The sequence below is a fragment of the Jaculus jaculus genome, chromosome 10 (assembly GCF_020740685.1).
Source record: "Jaculus jaculus isolate mJacJac1 chromosome 10, mJacJac1.mat.Y.cur, whole genome shotgun sequence".
Taxonomy (NCBI): Eukaryota; Metazoa; Chordata; class Mammalia; order Rodentia; family Dipodidae; genus Jaculus; species Jaculus jaculus.
In genome coordinates this window covers 98,193,529-98,217,277 of record NC_059111.1, presented here as the reverse complement: position 1 = coordinate 98,217,277, position 23,749 = coordinate 98,193,529, and the positions used below count along the sequence as shown (strand labels likewise).

Below are 23,749 nucleotides of genomic sequence, written 5' to 3'. Positions count from 1 at the left end.
GCTACTCCTCCTCTCTCTCTTTCTTTCTCTTATTCTCTCCTTCTGTCAGGTAAAGGTGAACAAATAAATTAAAAAATAAAACTCCCCTTTAAAGAAAACCCAACACCCAGATAAAACATACCCAATCACAAAACTTAATATATCGTTTAATTCCATTCACAGAACATTTTTAAGATTACAGAATCATTGAGCTGGGAAGTTATTTATAGCTATGAGAGATTTAAAAGGGGATATCTATATATTCATGTGTGTGTATAGTATATAAATCCTGCCATCATTATACATATTCCAATCCATAGGCCCCTTGTGCTGGAATTATTTTACATATGAATGGTGATGATCACCATCTACATTATATCCTCACATGATAGCATTGCCCTGAACTACTATACACTAAGACCCAATTGAGCACATGTAAAATTGGTGACATCTGAATACATTTCTATCAGCGTCCATTAAATGATTGTGCTCTCCAAGTACTTATTCAAGACACCTCAACTGGGGGGAAATGGGCAAAGTATGTGGACTCTTTATGTGTTATTTATTGTAACTGGAAGGGAATCTACAATTACCTAATGTCAAGCTTATGCCTTAATTATAATCACAGCACCACCATAGGCTCCCTCAATGACTTCTGTTTGATCCTATGCTTTTTTTTATATTTTTTTCCTTTTAGCTGAGTGCAAATACCAGTTCCAGGCCTGGGGAGAATGTGATCTGAATACTGCCTTGAAGACCAGGACTGGAAGTCTGAAGAGAGCCCTTCACAATGCCGAATGCCAGAAGACAGTCACCATTTCCAAGCCCTGTGGAAAACTGACCAAGCCCAAACCTCAAGGTAGGTCCCTGCTATAATTCCACATATTTACAAATGTCATAACTAATGTAACAATTGTTGATTATTAAGTATTAATAACGTGTCACAATTATTAATAAGTATGAATATAATATAGTATCTAACATTTTATTTATTTATTTGATAGAGACACAGGGAAAAAGGAAGAGAGAATGGGTACCCCAGGGCCTCTAGCCACTGCGAAATGACCTCCAGATGCATCCACTATGTGGGTACTTGGGAATTGAACCCTGGGTCCTTAGTCTTTGTAGACAAGCATCTTAACCACTGTGCCATCTTTCTAGCCCTTCTCTTTATATATTTTGAGATTACTAGATTGGCAGACTGGGCACTTGTTTCATACATGTAGACCCAAATATTCTAGAAGAAAATTAGTTGAGTTTTTTTATTAAGACAACTGAAAAAGTGATCACATGTTGAACATTGCCGTCGTGCTATTCAGACCAAAATCTTTGAGTTCAAATTCAAGTCCTCTGCAGAGTTGGAGGGATGGATGTGACCTCCTTACACAAATAAATATCTTAGTAAAACATGCCAATTAAGGTGGTTGTAGTACGGAGGACAAGTTTCTTAGACTCTAAGTCCAAAGTAGATTCTGACAAGACAAATAAATCTGAGGCTCCTGAGTGCCAAATTAACCAAGATATTGTTTTCATGAAATCAGAAAGGTTATTTTACAGTCCCTCCTTCCTATACTGCATGAAATGATAGGCTCTGTGTTTCTGATACTTATTTCATGACTTTTATGTATTTTTAAATAGTTTAGATAAACAACTGTATTCAACAGAGAGTTTTGATAATCCATAGAGTACTGGCTCCCAGAAGGCCAGGACATGCTTTCATGCTTGTCAACGTGAACCCCAAACGAGTAGAGCCACCATTTCACGCAAACAGAGTTCAAGGCAAGGGTATTGAGAAGGTATTAAATTCCTAATTTCATGAATGTTATGGGCTGGATTCTGTCTTCTCCAAGATCATATATTGAAGTCCTATCTTCCTGCACCTCAGAATGTGATCACTGTTGGAAGTACGGATCTTCAAGAGATACTTAAGTCAACATGAAGCCATTTGAGTGAACTCTGATCCAATATGGACAAGGTCCTTTTGAGAAGAAGCTAGGACACAAACATATGCAGAGGGAGGACCACGTGGGGGACATGGGGGAAAAAGCACAGACATCTGAGAAGCGAGGAGAGAAACTGCACACAAAAAGTCAGATCAGCCAAATTCTTTGATCACAGGCTTCTAACCTCCTGAACTTTGAGGAAAAAGAAAAAGAGAAAAGAAAAGAAAAACAAAAACCATGGCTATTGTTTAAACCACCTACTTCAAGGGGCTTTGCTCTGCCAGCGCTAGAGAACTCACACAGTCCAATGGACTCTACGTTAAAACACCCTGCTGGCCTCTACTTATAGTGCAGCCCAAAATCAACTTGAAAATTCATCCTTTCAGATTCATTATAAAAATAAATTCAGAACAACGGCTGTGAAAACAGACCTATGAGTTAATGAAAATAGAAAAAGTAATCCTATGCAGGCTGGGGAGGAGGGCTGGCTTACTGCATGTGGTCTCACGTCAAGTTCTTTGCCCTCTGATGAACTTGGCCACGGAAATAGATGCCTCCAACCTGAGGATGACCAGAGTCTACCTGGACATAAAGATGATGAAGCTGGGATTCTGGAGGCTGTTTGCAGATGACAGGAGGCTGCTTGTGGTAGTGTGTATTAGCCACACATGGAATCGGGGCCTGGAAAGGTGCAGTGGGAACGTTCGCCCTCATTCCAAGTGCCACTTATCTAGAGACAGTTGCAAGGACCGGTCAAAACCAGGAGCCATTTATATCTATGATGAGAGGTGCCTCCAGAAATGGAAGAACTCAGAGATTCAGTTTTCACATGAACTTATTGTCAAAGCAGCACTGGAGAAGTCGAGATAGTTAAGCCCCGAGGGCTTTCTGGATAGCTTGTGTCGCTGAATCAGTGAGTGCCACATTCAGTGAGAGATTCATTTTCCAATAATAAGGGGGGAAAGCAACTGGGAAAAACCACAAGCATCTACGTCTGGCCTCTATATGTAGTCACACCCGCCCACGTGAGTGCCCACACACATGCTAACAACACTCTACACATATGCACACAAGGTAGAATAAAATGTGACTCTGGCTTTCCATTTGCAATATATTGGTAAAAATAAATATATATTTCAAATGGGTAGACATTTTCTCAGGTTCATTGACAATTAAATCAGGTAGGGAGCAGGGGAGAGGACTAGAGGACACAAGTGGATACTGCACAAGCATGAGACCCTGAGCTCAATCCTCAGTGCCATCTCTCTCTCTCTTGCTCGTTCACAAGCGTAAAAGTAAAAAAAAAAATAAATAGAAAAGCTCTGTATGGTCACGCATGTATGCAACCTCAGTGTTGAGGGGTGTAGAGTCAGGAGGTTGGCTAAGACTCACTGGTGAGCCATTCTAACCAAAGATGCTGAGCACCAGCTTCACAAGAGATTCTCTCAATCCTCTCAAGAAAATAAAGCAGAAGCGGGGTAGATGAGGGTATCCAGTGTCTTCCTGGGCCTTTGCATGTGTGTGGGGGGCATGCACATCTACATATCAGTGTGCATAAGCCACACATACATGCATCTCACACACACACACACACACACACACCACATATTACATAATGTGCCACAAAATAATTTGGATATATAATTAATTTAAAATGGGTTAGCCTGAACGAGCATCATGTTTTAAACTACCTCTGCATTTCATAGGTCATTAAATTGCAACCTTCTTATTCCAAATAGGCCATTGTTAAAATTCACCAGGCTCTCCTCTCTTAACAGTGAAGGCTTTTACAAATGTCACTTGGCTCTACAGGTTCCACACAATTGTATTGCGTTAGTAGGAGCTGAGCCAGGGACATGTCGACAGGAAACCTTCTTAATGGGAAAAACACATATGCATTCCTAGATGTAATTTTCTTAGTTTAAATAAAATGTAACAAGGGACATTTGGGAGTTGCATATATTTGTGCTATTTTTTTTCCCCCTAAAGCAGCTATGGGTGAATGGTAGAGCTTTCTCTTACGTCTTAAAATGACTCTGTGTTCTTCTGATGCATGGGGGAGCTGGTGGTACTGGGTTGGAATCTGGGCTGTTGTCATTATCCTGTTTCTACTGCTGCCTAGTGGTCCAGGCATTGGACAGATACCTTCTCATAATGCCTCATATAACCTTGCAGGTAAGTATTATTATAAAAGGGACTAAAATACACTGCTTAATTGTTATATACAGGGGTATATCTCTTATAAATGACAGAGACAAGATTTAGTTAACTCTAAATTCAGGTGCCCTTTTGTACTCTGATGGTATCTTACTGCAATCATGTGTATGCGCACACACACACACACACACACACACACACACACACACACACACGACAATGTGAGCTTTGTAAAGCCTTGTGCCAGTAGGCCAAATGGTAGCCTTCCCCCTCCAACCATTGTTTTTGACAATTCTAAATGATATCCAGCATTAAATTACTTTCAGTAGGTCAGAACCTTGGCCTGCTTTGTTTCCTATGTCCCCAGTGCCCAGTACAAGAAATAGCATGTAATCGGTGCTTAATAAATATTTATGTAACAAATAAACCCACCAAAGCCTGGAACAAAGTTTAGTAATTATTTATCTAATATTTTTCCAAAGTGGCATAATTATGAGTTATTTTCTTCCTTTACTCAAGCAAGAATAAGTCATCAATGCTGCGTCTATTTTAGTTCAGTTTAGAAGGCAAATAACAGGACTAGGAACTCAGTAACCTTGTGTTCTGTGGTAGGGGCTTCTTATTATTCAATTCAAATTCAAAGCAACTCTATATAACAAAGTTTATTTCTCATAAATTTTAGGAGAAAGTACAGGCTTAGAGAGCATCAGTGATCTGCCCAAGGCATTGCAGCTCATACAAGGTGGGCCCAGGGTTCAAGTCCATACCCAGACCCATGCAGAGGCTGCTATGCCTTTCCAACTGTGCCATGTTGCCTGCCTTCAGCCTCCAGTCTCCTGAAACTCTTGTCATGCTCCTTAGTGTTTTCTGTCTGAACTCATTAGATCCGGGGGAAGTTTCCTGTTCTTTGACACAAGCTTCATGGAAAAATTCAGACAGACACTATCAGTCACTCAATCAGTTCCACATTGTCTTCTCACTTGACACATTTCTTGGCTTTTTATCCCCCCCATGCATGGGAACTGTTCAGTCTTTGTAGTTTTCATACTTTGTGAGTTCAAGGAAAATAAATAATTATTAAGATTCAAGGACTGAAGAGATTGCTCAGTGGTTAAGAGCCCTTCCTGTGCAGGCATTAGGGCCTGAGGAGGTTCGAGATTTTCCTAGTGTTTGATCCTCAGAACCTACATAAAGAGCTAGGCAGGGCTGGAGAGCTGGCTTAGCAGTTAAGCGCTTGCCTGTGAAGCCTAAGGACCCCGGTTCAAGGCTCGGTTCCCCAGGTCCCACGTTAGCCAGATGCACAAGGGGGCGCACGCGTCTGGAGTTCGTTTGCAGAGGCTGGAAGCCCTGGCGCGCCCATTCTCTCTCTCTCCCTCTATCTGTCTTTCTCTCTATGTCTGTCGCTCTCAAATAAATAAATAAAAAATGAACAAAAAAATTAAAAAAATAAAAATAAATAAAGAGCTAGGCATTGCCATGTGTGCTTGTAACTTTAGTTCCATTGGGAACAGGGGAGCAGAGACCCGAGGATCACTAGGATTACCAAAAACAGCAAAAAAAAAAAAAAAAAAAGAAAGAAAAAAGAAAAAATTCAAGTTCTGGGATCATTAAGAGATTTGGCTCAAGAAAGAATGAGACAAAGGGTGATAGACTCTGACACTTGGAATTCTTCTGGCCACCACAGCTGAGCACAGGGAGTTGCACAGTTATGTCCATGTGCATACACCACATCACACCACACACACACACACACGCACGCACGCACACACACACAATTACATATGCTTTTCTCATATGTTATAGCCACTGAGTTCATAGACAAAAAGTACCATTTTCCTCAGTATTAGTCTTGTTGTGAAACACACAACCAGGATCAGTTTCGTTTATCCTGTGTTTTTCCGTTTGTTTTAGAAACTTCTTGCCTTTCACATTTTAGAAAATGGTTTGAGTTAACGTGAAACTGAATGATTTCCATGATGAAACAATGTAGGTTTGATTTTTAGAACGTAACATGAAGGTGCTGGCAGTGTTTTCATTACGCAATATTAAATCCAAGGAAGACTAGGCAATGTCTTCGTGACTTGGTCACTGGTAGTGAGGATTAAAGATCAGAGGACTTGGTTCATAAATATGTGGATCTGTAGCATCTAGTTTTCATGCACACACTTGGAAATTACTAGACACAGAACATATGTTACGTTGCCTTAAAATTTGCTTCAGGTTAGTATAGGGGCATTACCTCTCATGGTATAGAAAGGGTTCTCCTATTGCTCTGTCAGTATTACACAAACTCTATCCTGGAGACTCAGTTGAAAATTTCAGTGGTATATCACCTCAGAGCCCATCGCTTAATGGTTCCCACGTTTTCATGTAGAGAACTCATTGAACCCCAAGGAAACAACAACATCACTATTATATACTCATAAGAAGAGAAGGTATTTCTATCCCTATGCGGATACAACAATAGAATGATGCTGGTTTGACATACCACTTTCTTAGGGGTTTACTAAGGCAGAACTGCTTAAAGGACTGACAAACTGTAACAAGAGATTGTTGAGATTGAAAGAGTCTATTATGGATACCTTAGAAAATGATTGTTTTGGGAGACTTCTGCTTTTATTATCTTAAGAAAGAATTTTAATTTATTAGGTTTAGTTTAATTATGAAAACCCTACATCTGTCAGGGTTTGAGGCAATAAGCTCCACTCTAGCAAGTTAAGCTGAAGTGAATTTATTTAATGGTATTAGGTACTTCAAAGACCCTCCAGGAGGGCTGGAAGATCTGGCTTGGGTGCTGCAAGGACAGGAATAATGTGGCCAAAGGCAACAATACTAGGAGAAATCCAAACCACACCACAGGGGGCTGTTCTAGCAGAAGCCCTTTGAATGAAATTGTCCACTGTTCAGTGCATCTAATCACACAGCTGACCCTCCAAACCTTCCACCTCCTCCTTTACTGTGGGAATATTCACTCTCTCCAAAGTGGCTCCTCTGATGAGTCAATCTCTTCTATCTCCATTATCTCATGTATGTGTGCTGATGGAAATTAGGACACATAGAACATCTTGCTGCAAGGAACTCTGGGAGTCCCTAAGCACAAGATGGAATGATTCAAAGGTCTTGAATTGGTACTTAGTGCGATGACCTGTCAGAATGGGCAGGAGTTCTAGAATTGTTGGAGTCTCATTAGATTTAACCCCCTCCTTCTCTTGGAGTGGATGAAGCACTGCTGTCACTCATGGGGGAAACATTGCCCAAGAAGCTTGATTTGAGACAGTGGGCATCCCATGATAGAGAGAGTTAGGTTGTGTGACACCAAAGCTAGCTTTGAGGTGTATGTTTCTCTCCAAAACTTTTCAGCTGATTACAACAGAAACCATGGTTGTGAGCTTGGGCAGCACACTGTTGGTATAACCCAGTGTACTGAATGCTCATGAAGCTGTAACATTACCCCAGCACTCCCAGCCTTACTGTTGAGGAAACTGAGGCTTCAGGATGCTGGATGCTTAGGTCATCTACCTGAGCAGCCGAGGACAAGGACTAGAATGCATGGAAGTCTGACGCTAGACCCTCATTGCCCGTTCCCTATATCCATTAAACAGAGGTATTACATCTCCTACCTAAGGAAGTCAATGCATTCAAGCCCAGCTTGAATCATTAACAGTACAGCCTTCAAATCATGACAATTTGCCTGATCCTTATTCTGCTTCTATTGTCTACATAATCTGCCTCAGCCAATCCAAGGTCCTGAGCTTCTGGAGACAGGAATGGGACATGAATTCTTAAGCAGATATTTTTTCTGGACCTGTAGCTCGCACAACCAAGAATGGTTTCCTTCTATTTTTTTTTTTTAATTTTGAAACTTTTTATTCTTCATGTGAAGCCTGGCAAATAATTTTTGAATGTGCCTATCTATGATCCAGCTTCTTAAACTGTGGGTGTGATCTCATTTGGGGATGCATAACTACATGTGGAGGTCACACAAATTTTTGCAACAGTTAGAGGTTTCTGAATGCTCACACACCAAAAATCGATAGGTAAATAAATTGCATAATGAATCTGAGGTGTTTCTGATGCCCTTGCCCTGTGGCCTCACACAACTTCACTATAACCTGTTGGCTCCACACACACCATGTGCACTTTGCAGTGTCCGTGACGTCACAGCTGCGGCACTGCCGGAAACACCTCAGCCCAGATTTGAAACCAGTTTATGTTATGAACTGCAGTAGTTTTCATGAACATACAATTTTTTTTTTCTACCAGTGTAGAAACATAATTACTTAACTAACTTAACCATGGGAGACAAAGATTTTTTAAAAATAATTTTTTGTTTATTTTCATTAATTTGAGAATATCAGACAGATAGAGAAAGAGCGAAAGAGAAAGAGAGAGAGAGAGAGAGAAATGGGTATTCCAGTGCCTCTAGCCACAGCAAACGAACTCCAGATGCATGTGCCACCTTGTGCATCTGGCTTACGTGGGTTCTGGGGAATTGAGCCTCAAACCAGGATCCTTAGGCTTCACGAGCAAGTGCTTAACCATTCAGCCATTTTTCCAGTCCGACAAAGACTTTCCAAGTCTTCTGACTCTCATTTCTTAGCATATAAGTTTCATATTAGTATATCTTTGAGTGTGTTGTGTTGGGGTGTTTGATTTTCATAGTTGCTTTCAGTTACTGATTGGAATTTTACAAAAAGTAATCATTAAATAAATCTTGGCTTGGGACTAGGGAAGAATTTCCAGTATTTTCTATTCTTATATATTTATTGGGGAAAGACAGAGAAAAAGAGGTAGATAGATGGAGATAATGGGTATGCTGGGCCTCTAGCTACTGAAAACAAACTCCAGACACATATGCTACCTTTTGCATCTGGTTTACATGATCCTAAGGAATAGAACCTGGGTCCCTTGGCTTTGCAGGCAAAAGAACAAAAAAAACAAAACTCTCCAATCCTCCAGTAATTTCTAAGATGGTCTGGTCCTAGACATACATGTGCCATTGTGTACTATGTATTTATTGGATATCAAATTCTTAGAATTGATGATAAATTCAAAAATAGTGATCAAGTTCAATAACTCTGATTATGCACTCCATCATGTAGCATCAAATATTCATCTAATTTTTCTTTAATAAAAGTACACATATGGGACTAGAGAGATGGCTTAGTGGTTAAAGTGCTTCCCTGTGAAGCCTAATGACCCAGGACCCATGTAAGCCAGCTGCACAAGATGGCTTTTGCATCTGGAGTTTATTTGCAGAGGCTAGAGGCCCTGACATGCCCATTCTCTCTCTGTTAGCTCTGAATCTCTCTCTTCTTTTTCCTCTCTCTCTCTCTCTCTCAAGTAAATAAATAAAATAGACTGGGCGTGGAGTGTACCTTTAATCCCAGCACTCAGGAGGCAGAGGTAGGAGGATCACTGAGAGAGTCCCAGTCCACCCTGAGTCTACATAGTGAATTCCAGGTCAGCCTGGACCAGAATGAGACCCTTCCTTGAAAAACCAAAAGAAAACAAATAAAAATGGATAAATAAATATATAAAATAATTTAAAAATACACATCTATATATCAAATAATTGTTTTCAAACATTAACAATTTATTATCAGTAAATTACTTGTAAACCTATTCAATATATGTGCATACTCGGAACTGCATTATAGTTACTAGTGTTACACAACAGGAAAAGTTAACGACTTTTAGCAGAGAGACTGATATCAGAGTGATACATCTGGATATATCCAGCCAAGCCATAAATGTTCTGGAAGAGAATCATGGAATCTTTCATTATGGCTTTTAAATTCATTCATTTACTTATGAAATGTAAAGTGAGCATATGGAGGGCACAGAGTGTGCTCCATGCTAGTGACGTCAAACAAGTTTCTTCTATCCCACTCTCCTGTGCCTACAGTGGTGGTAGCTAGACAGTGAAGAGAACAAAAGAAATGACTAATCATTAAAACAACAAGTAGATGTCAGAATGAGTGAACTTAGACTAGGACAGTCCAACCAAAACAGTGACCTGGTGTGGAGCGGCCTTGGGAGAGAAACCTGGATAAACCTCTTTGAGGATCTCTTTTGAAGCTGAATTTGAGGACAGCCAAAAGAATGCGAGTGGAAACAGGGAAAGTTCAAATTTAGTCAAGGTCTAGAAATGAGATCAGTGTTTACTTCCCATACATCAATTACTACCTTGTTCAAGAGGGTACTGGCTTTCTTGATAAGGTCTTCAGTACCGTAAACTGAGGTCATAGTTGTCTTGGTTCACCTGGAAATTCTCGTGAGGCACTTATCTGTCTTTCCCAATGACTATTTGTCATAAAGCATAGTCCATGACAGTAAAGCAATATTCTGCTGACTTAGTAAATGATGTTTTTTGCCCCATTGTCTTGTCCAGGCACACAAGGACACACCACTGAGGCACTCTAACCTCAGTGTCATGAGTCCTGACTGCAAAAACCCAAGGAGCTCACCTGAACCGAGGGTCACCTGAGTGTTTCACTCCCATCATTAGTAAAGAACCTTTGGTCCTAACTTCCAGGAGAGATGTGAAAAACTAGGACTGTAAATATTTTCAGGGTTCACTTCATATCATGTGTCTACTCTCATCTCCCTTGGTAAATTCCCCACTTGGAGGCTCATTAGCCGTGCACACAGAAAGCAGCTATATGATAATTAGTATTACGGGAGGCAGTGCACTAGAGCAATGTTCATACTAATTACTGACTGGACTGAGGCACCTGATTGTTCACTCCCCTGAGGCTTTTGCATTCCTCCCTTCTCACTTCTGAACTGAGAATGTCTTCCCACGATTTATGTAGTTACTGTCATTTTCTGAGCATTATAGATGCAGTTTAATTAATGGAATATTAATATGATATGACAGACTTTAAGCTAATTCCTTAGTATGTTTTTGTCTTTTTTAACCTTCATAGTGGATCAAAGGAGTTTTTTTTTTTTCTTAATCTAATCTAGCACAATAAGTTAGCAATTTACCACAAGTTCACCCATCCAGTGAGTGGTTATACTCAACTTCAATTTTAAGTGTACCCTTTCACTGGATGGGTGAACTTGTGGTAAATTGCAAAGACAGGGATGAGAGTAAGTATGGTACCAACCTGGGCTGTTTACAAGCTGGGTATGTATATAACTAATAAAGAAAACAATAGTGAAAAAAATGAAAGGAAATTGAGCTTTCTACACTAAATACAACCAGAAGGGATTTTATAGGGATTATTAAAGCATTAACAATCTGTTATTTTTGTTTCTGTGATAATTATAAAGAATATTAATGAAAAGATACAAACTGGAAAGATGGCTTAATGGTTAAAGTGCTTGCCTGCAAAGCCTAAGGACTCAGGTTCAAATTCCCCAGGACCCACATAAGCCAGGTATACAAGATGACACATGTGTCTGAAGTTCATTTGCAGCAGCTGGAAGCCCTGGTGTGCCCAATCTTTCTCTCTCAATCTCTCTGTCTCTTTTTCTCTCCCTTAAATAAAAAAAAAAATGAAATATTTTAAAGATATTTGGAGTTATCTTTGACTGAATTTTTCCAAGAATCCCCTGACCCTTAGTCTATAATAACTCTGTTGAAACAAAATGACAACTTTTAGTGCTGTTTTTCTCAAAGTGTGTTCCTACAAAGGAATTGCTACTGTTATTGCAAATAAAAGTAACACAGGCTCTGGGGAGGTGATACTTAAAAGTTAAACTGCTTTCCATGCAAGCCTGTGAGCCTGAGTTTGGCTTCCCAGTGTCCATGTAAAATTGGGGCCCCATGGTGCGCATCTGTAACCCCAATGCTGGACAGGTGAAGACTGGAGCATCCCTTGAGCTTGCTGGACAAATTATTTTGAGCTCCAGGTTCAGGGAAAGGCCTTGTCTCAAGAAAATAGAGGTGGAGAATGATTGAGGAAGATACCTGGCATCAACCTCCAGCCTCTATACACACGTGTGTGCCCACACATGTGAACATGCATAAACACACACACACACACACACACACACACACACGAAACAATAGTAGAACAAGCCACCTTGTTTTACCCAGTGGCCTTCCAGGTTGGACGCTGAGGACTGGAGATTGTCTCCATCATGCTGTGGGATTGGCAGGGGAGGCTCTGGTGTGTCCCGGGAATCAGAGACACCGCTGTCTTGGTAACTAGCGCTGTCAGGAGGGACACACACTTAGCGGCTCCACTCAGCCCTGCTACAAAGCCTCAGGGAGCCCACGGGGAAATCAGGCTGATTAGTGCTCAGCATACAGAGACAGTGCAAAGAAAAGATTAAAGCGCTTAAAAAAAAAAAAGAGGGGGATGAAGCAATATTCATAGAAAAACTCACCAGAAATCCAAAGGGTAAATGATAAGCAAGGAAACATACTTCTGGTGTCTGATGCTAGAGCCAGCCCAGTAGATATTTACCACAGGTTAAAACATTATCACTCTCTAGGGGCTGGAGAGATGGTTTAGCAGTTAAGGTGTTTGCCTGCAAAGCCAAAGGACCCAGGTTCAATCCCCCAGGACCCACGTTAGCTAGATGCACAAGGAGGTGCATGTGTCTGGAGTTTGTTTGAAGTGGCTAGAGGCCCTGGCTTGCCCATTCCCTCTCTCTCTCAAATAAATAAAGTTTTAAAAAACCATTATCAGGGCTGAGAGATGGCTAAGCAGTTAAGCACTTGCCTATGAAGCTTAAGGACCCCTGTTCGAGGCTCGATTCCCCAGGACCCACATTAGTCAGATGCACAAGGGGGGCGCATGCATCTGGGGTTCGTTTGCAGTGGCTGGAAGCCCTGACGCGCCCATTCCCTCTCTCTCTCTCTCTCTCTCCCTCCCTCCTTCCTTCTTTCTGTCACTTTCAAAGAAATAAGTAAAAATAAACAAAAAAAATTTAAAAAGCCATTATCATCCTCTCTTACAAAGCTTTCAAAATTTATTTGCTTTCCATGTAACGCAGAAGAGCGTTCTCTACAGATGTGCATCCAGACACACAGGAGTCATACATTCAACTGTTATGAATTTGCTATGCTGCTGAAAACTGGCAGATTCAGGGGAAGCTGTTAGGGTTCAGCCTGTGCTGCTATGACTGTTGGGAACTGGTGTCTTACCTGCTTCACAGGCACTGGCATGGAGACGGGCACGCACTTTGCATGTATGGGACCACTTCTGAGAATGAAATCTGATAGCAGACACTATTTTTATTATTAAGTTTTAGAACCCAAAATAATGAGTTTCATTGTGACATATTCATGCATTTATATCAATGCACTTTCCTCATATTTGCCTCTCACCCCAGTATCTTCCCTTGTTCCTCTTCTCCCATTTGACGGTCCTTTAGTCCCCTTCTGAGCTCATGTCATATATTTATATATATACACGTAGGGCTGGAGAGATGGCTTAGCGGTTAAGCGCTTGCCTGTGAAGCCTAAGGACCCAGGTTCGAGGCTTGGTTCCCCAGGTCCCACGTTAGCCAGATGCACAAGGGGGCGCACACGTCTGGAGTTCGTTTGCAGAGGCTGGAAGCCCTGGCGCGCCCATTCTCTCTCTCTCCCTCTATCTGTCTTTCTCTCTGTGTCTGTCGCTCTCAAATAAATAAAAATAAATAATTAAAAAAATATTTACTTATATATATATATACATGTATATGAATCTACATTTAATAGGAAGCATGCAATATTTACTCATCCCTTAGGCTCTCTTCTTTATAGTACTAATGCCACATATTTAAATGACTTAGAATGTAAAGATTTTTAAAAAATAATTCTTCAGGACAAATGAAAAAGCAAGAAACATATATTTTTGTCCTTCCACAAAAAAGTTCTCCAGTATATGTAAACAACGTGATCCGACATGTAATTTAATGATGTGCTACACCTGCTACAGCCTCTGTTACAATGCATGCAGACCCAGTAGCTTAAACAATACACATTTATTTTTGCAGTTAGGGAAGCTAGAAGAAGGAGGCCAAAGTGTTGCCAGGGTGTTGTCTTCTGAGACTTCTCCCTTTGACTTCTCCTTACATCCTCATTGAACATGTCCGTATTCAAATTGTTTCTTCTGAGAACACTGGTCACATTGGATAAGTGTCCATCCTAATGATGCCACTTTAGCTTTATTGCCTCTGCAGAGCCTCTGGCTCTAGACACATCCACACTGAGGTTCTGGAGTCTGCATTATATCATGAATTTATGGGAGGGATTCAGCGCATAGCAACTGTCTATGTAACTTGTGAATTGAAAAGAAAAAAAATCATTTGGAAGCAAACAAGGAATTATTTGGGGGTGGGTACTATAATTAATAAAATTTTGTACATCCTAGAGTTCAAACTTCCCTTTCTTTTTTTTTTTGTAAGACATAATTTGATTTCCTAGTAGTTACTGGGCAGATATGCTAATGGGAAATAATGATGAGCTAAGTGGGAACTAGTCATTACTGCTGCAAATACTATATTTTATTTTTTTACTGTCAAGTTAAATTTCAATTACTTGCCATAAAGAAAATTTTATAGCTGTGCCCTTGTTGCAGAAATAGCATATTAAATATTTAGTATCTTCATTCCTATCTAAGGGTGGAAGAAGTCAAATGTAGGACCTCAAGGTGGCCCATAGAATGCAGAAGGGGGAGAGGCATCAACTGAGGATAAATTCAAACATTAATTTCTTGTGTCTTTGTGTGCACACATGTGTGCACACATATGCACAAGAAAGAGAGATGGGGGTAGAGACAATAGGCATGGGTAAGATACTGGTTGGGGTAAATATATTAAGTTTAAAACAGGAATTTAAGTTGCCCATTTTCTACCTGTATAGATCAGACCAGACAGTGACCCTTACACAAGAAGACATGGCTGGCTTGCCCACATCTGGCTCTATTGCATAGAGAACACACGTTCTAAAAATGCTGGGCAAGCTGACTCACCTTCCTCTCCCATAGGAGGAGCAGTGTTGAGATGGAAGGAGAAAGAAGCCTAGGAGGCTTCTGAGGAATCTTTGCATTACTCAAAGATAACTTGACTTCACACTAACTTACCCATCACTGCTATTATCATTTGCTACTATTGTTGTTAGCATATATTAATTTTCTTATAGTAGGTAAGTGTCTTTGGAAAATAGCTGACCATTTTAGGAACTGCCCTAATTGGTCGAGATTATAATATAAAATGATGGTTTTAATGTAAATATTTGGAAATTTAATGAAAGGCACCATATTAGAAAATGTCATCGACTAAAATTCTGGTTCTAGCTGGAGCACTGAGCTATGCGTTCATGGTCCCACAGACCTCACTGTTAGCTCTAAGGCACAGTGTAAGGGATGAGGTATTTGTAGGAGACTAGGTAGTTCATTCTAAAGTGCTAGTGAGTTACTGAGCATTGAAAGGATCTTGGTGACATCCAAGCTCTGGGGCCTGTGTCCATTGTGACTGTACTGTGTGACAGTGAAACAGTCCTGCTCCTTCAGTGAGTTCATGCGTCTTATGGAGCTGGTCCCTCCCAGCAAAATTGTCATAGCTTCTTTAGCTCTGAATCCTCAGTATGAAGTTTATAGCTTGTTAGATCCCACAAAATATGAAATTTACCTCTGAGAAGGAGAAAATCTCAGTTTTATCTTTTAACCAATATTTTTCATTGCTTCAACGAACCAAAGGCCACAAGTCGACAGCAAATAAAGGCTCACTTGTCTAAAATCAGGTATTCCCAGCAGCATTTATCTTCTGGTTTCCCTTATAACACCACCTAAAATAAAGAAATCAATACAAGATCTTTTGGTAAGAAAATGAGATAAGCCTGCTCTAGAATACTCAACTCTTTTGCTTGGAAAAGCTTTTTCCCTCAAAGTCCTGAAACTGATGGCACCCTCAATGTTGACTTCTGACCTATTTTTCCCAACTTTACTTAATATAAAAATATAAGTAGGCATTCACTTATGACAATGACATGACAAATCTGTTCCAAAAGGACTGTAAATAGATTTGAAAATGTATGATGCTGGCTGTTTGATTGTCCATTTTTGGAGAATAAGTATGCAGAGATAAGATGTCATAACACTGTTGAGAAGAATTTAGATTAGTACTTCTGAGAAATAAAGTTGCTAGTGCATATGTAGAGCTCTAGAAATGCACACCATAAATTCCTGTTTCATAATATATATTGAATAAAAATTCAAACATACCAAATGTAGTTGTGAGTGAAAATAGTATTGCATTATTATGCAAAATATGAAGGTATGAGTACAATTCAAATGACCTACAAGTGTGTAAAAAGAGTAAAGTTTACCAAAAGTATGAGATGGAATTATATCTAAGATTACTACTTAGTTATATTTCAAAGTATGTGTGGTAACATAGAAAGTATAAGCAATTGAACTTTGGTCATAAGGCATCAATTTCCAGTGCATTCCTAATAAAAGTCATAGAAAGAAATATAAACAAAACTCACCATTAACCATGTTGTTCTATATTATGAAGTAGTGAATAACTTCATTTAACATATTGCATGTATTTCTCAATTATCTACTTGAGTCCATATTACATTTAAAGCCCCCATACAATTAATATTTCTAAGCATGAAATAACTAAGAAGAGAGAAATTGTATTTTTCTTCAAGCTGTCTCATACAGGTAAAAGTTTTCCTTCTTAATAACTCATTTTCCTTGTGTGAACTGTCTCTTTTACATCACATGAATCTGCAATGTAACAGTAAATCAGTAATAAAAATAGGCCTTAAAGCCATAAAAATGGGGTCATGATCTTTAGCATAAAAATATTTCAATACAATTCTGATAGACTCACATGGAGCACTTGGGAAGGCATTCTTTGTAATGTCAGCTCTCTGAAAATAGAATTTTGTTTTCTCTACTATTGTATATGAGCTATCTAGTGCTATCTCCAGTGTGGTGATGGAGTGCATATTTGCTCAATGAATAAATGCGTTTGGGGGAGATAGTTATGACAAAATGGGATCTCAAAATCATACTCCCCTGGGCTTTCTGTGCAAGATATAGTTTTTTTAAAAATATTTTTAAATTTTTACTTATTTATTTGAGAGGGACAGACAGAGACAGAAAGAGGGAGACAGAGGGAGAATGGGTGTGCTAGGGCCTCCAGCCACTGCAAACAAAGTCCAGATGCATGTGCGCCCTTGTGCATCTGGCTAACGTGAGTCCTGGGGAATCAAGATTCAAACGGGGGTCCTTAGCTTTACAGGCAAGTGCTTAACCACTATCTCCAACCCAAGATATAGTTTTTTATTGATAGTTTACAGTAAACAATGTAGAATCCCCAAATGACACAACTGATCAGTATAAGTTAACCCTTGATTCATGGTGCTAACAAAACCTCACCATTTCCTCCTGGCACTGAACCCAAAGGCCATTGTAACACCATTTCATTGCTCATCAACATTTGATTTCTGTTCCCAACAAACACAATGGGCACAGAATGCATCACAGCATGGCTCCTGTTCACCACTTTTCATTCTCTCCATTTCCTTTCTTCTTTCCCACTAGTAGGTGCAATATACTGCAAGAATTCCCTTGGTTAAATCTTGAGTCTCTAGTGAACATGGTGAAGATGATGTTTCAGATATTCTGGCTCACAGAAATAGGAGCAGATTGGATCCTTACTATATTTTCTTTTTCCTTAGGAAAGTCTGAGGGTTTTCTGGACACTCATACCTAAAACAAAAACAATTTATTGCTAATCAAATAGATAAAGTTTTATGTACTTGCTCTCTCTCGCATGTCTGCAACATACCAACCAAGCACTGTCCTTCATCCTGGAAAAAAATGGCCAAAGAAAGGATGAAGGTTTGTAATGGCAGGAAGATAAACAAGGTTTTGCTGGGATTTCTGGAGCAGTGATGACCCCACTGGGATCATCAAAGAAACAACAAGCCACTTGTTTGGCAGATGATCTTTTTTTTCCCTCTAGTTCTGTAGCAGACAGCTTCAGGTTCACTGAGATGAACTTCCAGACCAGGCACAGTTATGGAGGAAGGGATATTTGTTGAAGCCTACAGATCCAGGGAAAGTTCCATAAATGGCAGAAGAAGCTGGCCTGCCTTCACAGGACCAAGCAGAGAGAGAGAAGTACAAGCCAAAAAGCCAAAAGCCATACAGCACATCACACTTCAGGTACTCCAGCTAGGTACACTTTGCATATCTTTAGACTGAAATCTGAAACCCATCACCACACCTTAAGATCCACCCAGTGACATTGCCTCCAGCCAGGTGGCTACAGATGCAAACTACAAACAAACAACTGAATATATTGGGGGCCATCTATTCTATTCAAACCATCACACTTTCTTTCTCTCTCTCTCTCATTTATTGTCTTTCTTTCCTTCCTTCCTTCTTTCTTCTTTCTTTCTTCTTCCTTCCTTTCTTTCCTTCCTTCCTTCTTTCCTTCCTTCCTTCTTTCCTTCCTTCCTTCCTTCCTTCCTTCCTTCCTTCCTTCCTTCCTTCCTTCCTTCCTTCCTTCCTTCCTTCCTTCCTTCCTTTCTTCCCTTCTCTCTTTCATCCTTCCTTCCTTCTCTTTCTTTCTTTCTTTCTTTCTTTCTTTCTTTCTTTCTTTCTTTCTTTCTTCCTTTCTTCCTTTCTTCCTTTCTTCCTTTCTTCCTTTGTTTCTTTCTTTCCTTCTTCTCACAGGTGATCCTTCCGTGAATGCAAGCATGACAGTCTCATAGCTTAAATCCAGTGGGGGTAATGTATCCTGGGGCCACATGTGACCTGATTTGGCTCTGCTCATGATGAATTAAGGTGCCCTACTTTCACACATCAGGGATGGGACCCTGCTGGTTCTTAATACCTGACTCCATAATGAAGCACTTGGCTTTACTAAGGGGCAGGCCTGCTCTAGGCCAACTTGTAATCTTAACACTCCTGGTAAACACCTATGGCAACCATGAAAGACTACTAAAATTGAACACTGGTTTTGCTCATGGTCTTAACTCTACCTTAACAGTAAACAAATCCTATTGTGCTACAGAGATGGCTCAGCAGTTAAAGGTGCTTACCTGCAAAGCCTGATGGCCTGGGTTTGATTCCCCAGTACCCATGTAAAGCCATATATGCACAAAGTGGAACATGCATCTGGAGTTTGTTTGTGATGGCAAGAGGTCCTGGCACACCCATTCTCTTCCCTTCTATCTTTCTTCCTGTAAATAAATAAATAAATAACAAAGAAAAAGAAAAAAAAAACTATTAACATGTTCTTAACATTGTGGGTATGGTGATGCACACCTGTAATCTCAGCATTTGAGAGGTGGTGTCAGGAGTTCAAGACTAGCCTGATCTACATGAGACCCCATCTAATAAAAGTAAAAGAAGGAAGAAAAACAGTTGTGTTGTTTATGTTCGTGCTTTGTAGGCTGAGGCAGGAGGATTGTCTTAAGTGTAAGACTACGTTAAGCGACATAGTGATTTCCAGACCAGCTTAGCATAAAGTGTGGAATTCATTTGGGGGAAGGGGTATGAGCACAGAAGTTTGTTTATATAAAAAGAAATCTGTATAAATTTTCTAGGAATATGTTTTATATCTTCTTTATATATATATATTTATGTATCTTTATTCTTTTACATACATGTTTATTCATGTTCTTTGTATGAGGCAAGTTATAGAACCAGCCTAGATGATCATCCACAGGTAAATCAACAAAGAAAATGCAGCATCTATATGCAATTGAGATTTACTCAGCCATAAAAAATGAAATTATGATATTTTCAAGAAAATACATGAACTGAATATCATCATGTTAAGCAAAATAACTCAGATTTAGAAGGACAACTATCACATTTTCTTTTACATGCAAAATCTTATTTAAATAAAAATACCCATGACATAAAAGTAAAAGGCATACTATACTAGGAGGGAGTAGAGAGAGGTCCAAAGTGAGTAAAGAGGGGTAGAGACAAAATTAACGTTTTCTTTCATGGGAGAAAAAAAAAAAAAAATATATATATATATATATATATATATATATATATATATATATGGAGATTATTTGGGAGATACAAAGGGGAAGTCAGGATGGGAGAGGGAGGATAGTGGGTGAGACAAATATGCACAATAATATATGTGCATGAAAATATTATGATGAAGCCCATTATTTCACAACCTAACTAGAATTTTGAAAAAAAAAAAAAACACCCTTTTTAAAGATATGCTAAGACACAGCAAGATTCTGATTGAATTACTAGTCCTTGATTTCTGATGGAAGTATTTTTTTCAAAAACTGATGAAAGGATATTCCTTATTTTCCATTCAAATGCTCACATACACACATTCTGCAGGCAAGAGGTATTTCATGAGAACTTGTCATGCACCAGATACAGAGGTAAACGACAGAAATTGTTGCTGCACTCAGCTGAGGAGTAAGATGCAGATTAATTAAGGACAAAATTACGTTGCTCAGTTCTGATTTTGGAAAAAGCAAGGTGTGCCACAAAGGGAGTGTCTGCTGTGCTTGGAGCCTGCTTGCTTCATGCAGGAGTTCTGAGAAGGCTTCTCAGAGGATGTAAAATTTGACAGAGATCTCAAGAATGAATACATTTGGCTAAGCAAAGCTAAGATAGTAGACTGAGAAATCACTCAGGTAAGGGAGGGGGAGGTCATCACACATAAGGGGCAAGACACAAGAAGCATGGACTATTCAAGGAGCCTCCATCAGGAAGATGGTGAGACATGCTACCCATTTATGCCAGCGAGGACTCACTGTTGTCTTCAATGTGCCAGGAGCAAAGCCTTATCTCTCTCACTGCCTGTGCCTGGATGGTAGTTGTGCTTTGGGAAAACTGCTCTAATTAGAACGTAGAAAGAAAAGCTTCTCATTCTCACCATGCGAGAAGTAGAGAGTTAAATCTTGTCCCTGTCTGGTGGAAGAGAGATGACGGGAGGATAGCAGCAGTGGAAAGATGGGATTGATTAAATGCCATGTGGATTTGCAGGTCAAAGATTTGAGAGAAAAACAAACAAACAAACATAAAACAGAATGCATGTGTTAAATCACAAAATCAGTATGCGTGCAGAGTCCATTGGAGGCCACTTCATTGTTTCCTTTTCTTCATCTGTTACATCCTTTCTGCAGCACAGATTTCACTCTACTATTTTAAATGCTGCACATATGCTGGATGAAAACTGAAAGGTGGTAAGTTTTCGAGGCCACAGAGACAAGCCGTGACAGAATTCCTTTAGTTTTTCATTTAGATGTGCATGAAAGTCAGACAAAAAAATTGTTTTGATTAGAATCAATATTACCAACCCAAATTTCTTTGTTGAGAAGTCAAATTGATCTTATTATAAGTCCCAGAACTTTCTGTTTTACACTTACATTTTCTTTTAAGAAGAGTTTCTCAACTTTTATTTTTTTTATTCCATTTGGATTAAGAACAGAGTGAGCTAAAGGTCTGTAGTGTATAAACAGCCCTGTGATGTCTTGACAACAGTGCGGAAAGAACTGGTTGCCCTTGTGCAGATGACCTACTACGTTACAAGTTCTCCGTTATTAAGTAAGCAATGTTAGGTCCTAGGAAGAAGAGAGAGAGAGAGAGAGAAGGAGAGTTCTTAGGAGAATGTGGACATAATCTCATCCCCAATGTGTTCATGGAGAGAGACAACATTCATTGTCTAGGTCATATACTGTCAACTCAAAATAATTTCATGTATCCTGACGTAAATGTATACAAAGTGCCTGATTAGCCTGTTGCTGTATTCCTCAGGGGCATTTGGAGGAGCAGAATGGATAGGATGAGATATTTGATTGTTTGAAAAGACAGCATGTAGTTAAATAAAAGGACTAAAAGTAAAGAGAATGAAGATTATGTTTCTTCCTTTTAGACATGGTGTCACTGAGTTTAGTTGTGAGCCAAAGAAATGTATTTACAGGGTTGCGGTCCAGTAGGGCTGTGGAGGCTGCTGAACACATTACACGTCCACACCCTTGAAGCCTGAATGAAGGAAGCACTGTAACAGCTGCACTGGACCGTAATACTAGTTCAACCATTGTGCAATGGACTTTAGAAACTACTAGAACATATGATGGGGGAGCTGGTGAGATGGCTCAGTGGTTAAAACACTTGCCTGCAAAACCTATGGACCCAGGTTTGATTCCCCAGGACCCACATAAACCAGATGCACAAGGTGGAGCGTGTGTCTGGAGTTCGTCTGCAGTGGCTGGAGGCCCTGGTGTGCCCATTCTCTCTCCCATAAATAAATAAATAAATAATTTACAAAGAAAAGATGAGGCAAAAGTCGGAAGCTCTACTCCTACTTAGGCACGCATCTGGAAAGGTGCAGCAATTTTCACAAGCCTCGGTGTCCTGTTTTGATAATTATTTTTCCTTTCTCTATTTCTCCTCATCATTATAGCAGAATCAAAGAAGAAGAAAAAGGAAGGGAAGAAACAGGAGAAGATGCTGGATTGAAAGATGCCACCTTCTGGGGAACATGAGGAGAACATCAGTGATTGATGCAAGAAGGATTGGTTAACTATTGCATTTATACCTACTCTAGGCTTTTTATTCAACAATTATCGATAGCTTAAGTACAAAATAGGCAAAAACAAAGAGAAAAGTTTTTTTTTTTTGTAGTAGCATTCTTTTGAAATGTATACCATAGTACCAGTAGGGGCTTATAATAAAGGACTGTAATACTGTTTAGTAAGTTGACTTGTAGTACCTGATAGATGATAGGCAATTGAGGTAAGTTTTTTGAGGTTATGTGATGTTTCACATTTACATTTTTTTTACACTTTTTTTCTTTTGGCAGCAATTTAAATGTTATGACCATGTAAACTACTTCTCTTGTTAGGTAGACATTTTTTCACCTAGACTTTTTTTCCCAATTGAGAAAAATATATACTAAACAAAAATAGCAATAAAATGTAATCGCTGTACTTGAGAAAAATATATAGTTTTCTGCCAGTGAATGTTTTCTTTAAAAATTAGCAAAATGAGGGAAAGCAAAAGGCAGAGCAATGACTTAGTGCAATTTTTTTAAGAAAAGCATTGAATCATAAAATTTCTTCACTTTGGCAGAAACATTTGTTTTCTTGATAAAATTATTTTTCCATCGGAGAAAAAAAAACTAGGAAAATAAATCAAGGTGATGCTGAATAAAAGGTGCTCTTGTGTGCAATAATTTTACATGGGAACTGTCTTCCTCTCTCCGCTGACAGAAAGACATTGGCATAAAGTCAGGTTAAATAATCCAAGGGTAAAAGTGTCACACAGAATGGCCTCTTTCGCTTCCTCTTTTCTTTCTTTTCCTTCCCTCCTCTGCCCTTCCCCTCCCACCTCTCTTCTTTTTCTTCTTTTCCCTGTCCTTTCCTTTCCTCTCCTCTCTTCTTTCCTATTCTTTGTCTTTTGGTACATTCTATACCAATAAGCATTCCAAATATAAAAATCCCAACTCTCAAGTGCTCCCAAGTCCATTTTTTTCTCTTTTTTTAATTAAGTGTATACTTTATATGGACACATCATGTGTTGGTACCATCTTTTCCCTCCTCCCTGTCTCCACTCCACTAAGGGCCCTCCTCCATTGGATTACCGGGATTCACCATGGAGTTGTGGGTTTGGAGTTGTGAGAACAGCAGTCAGTCATTGAGCACAGACATGCCACTGCAAATGGAAAATTTCATTCATGATTCTGCATGAAGGTTCATAGTCAAAATACATCCA

General features: G+C 39.5%; 1 protein-coding gene across 2 annotated transcripts in view; it reads left to right on the top strand.

The window, feature by feature from the left end:
* Nucleotides 1–23,190, top strand: part of Ptn (pleiotrophin) — a 108,372-nt gene extending 85,182 nt beyond the window's left edge. Inside the window, exons 4-5 of one of the 2 annotated variants that reach the window (XM_004661183.2) lie at nt 677–838; nt 22,440–23,190. In XM_004661183.2, the coding sequence (XP_004661240.1) occupies nt 677–838; nt 22,440–22,495 (218 nt within the window). In that variant the 3' untranslated portion in view covers nt 22,496–23,190. The remainder of the gene's footprint in view (nt 1–676; nt 839–22,439) is intronic. The other variant, XM_045160804.1, reaches the window with a different exon arrangement.
* The last annotated feature ends 559 nt before the right edge of the window (nt 23,191–23,749 follow it).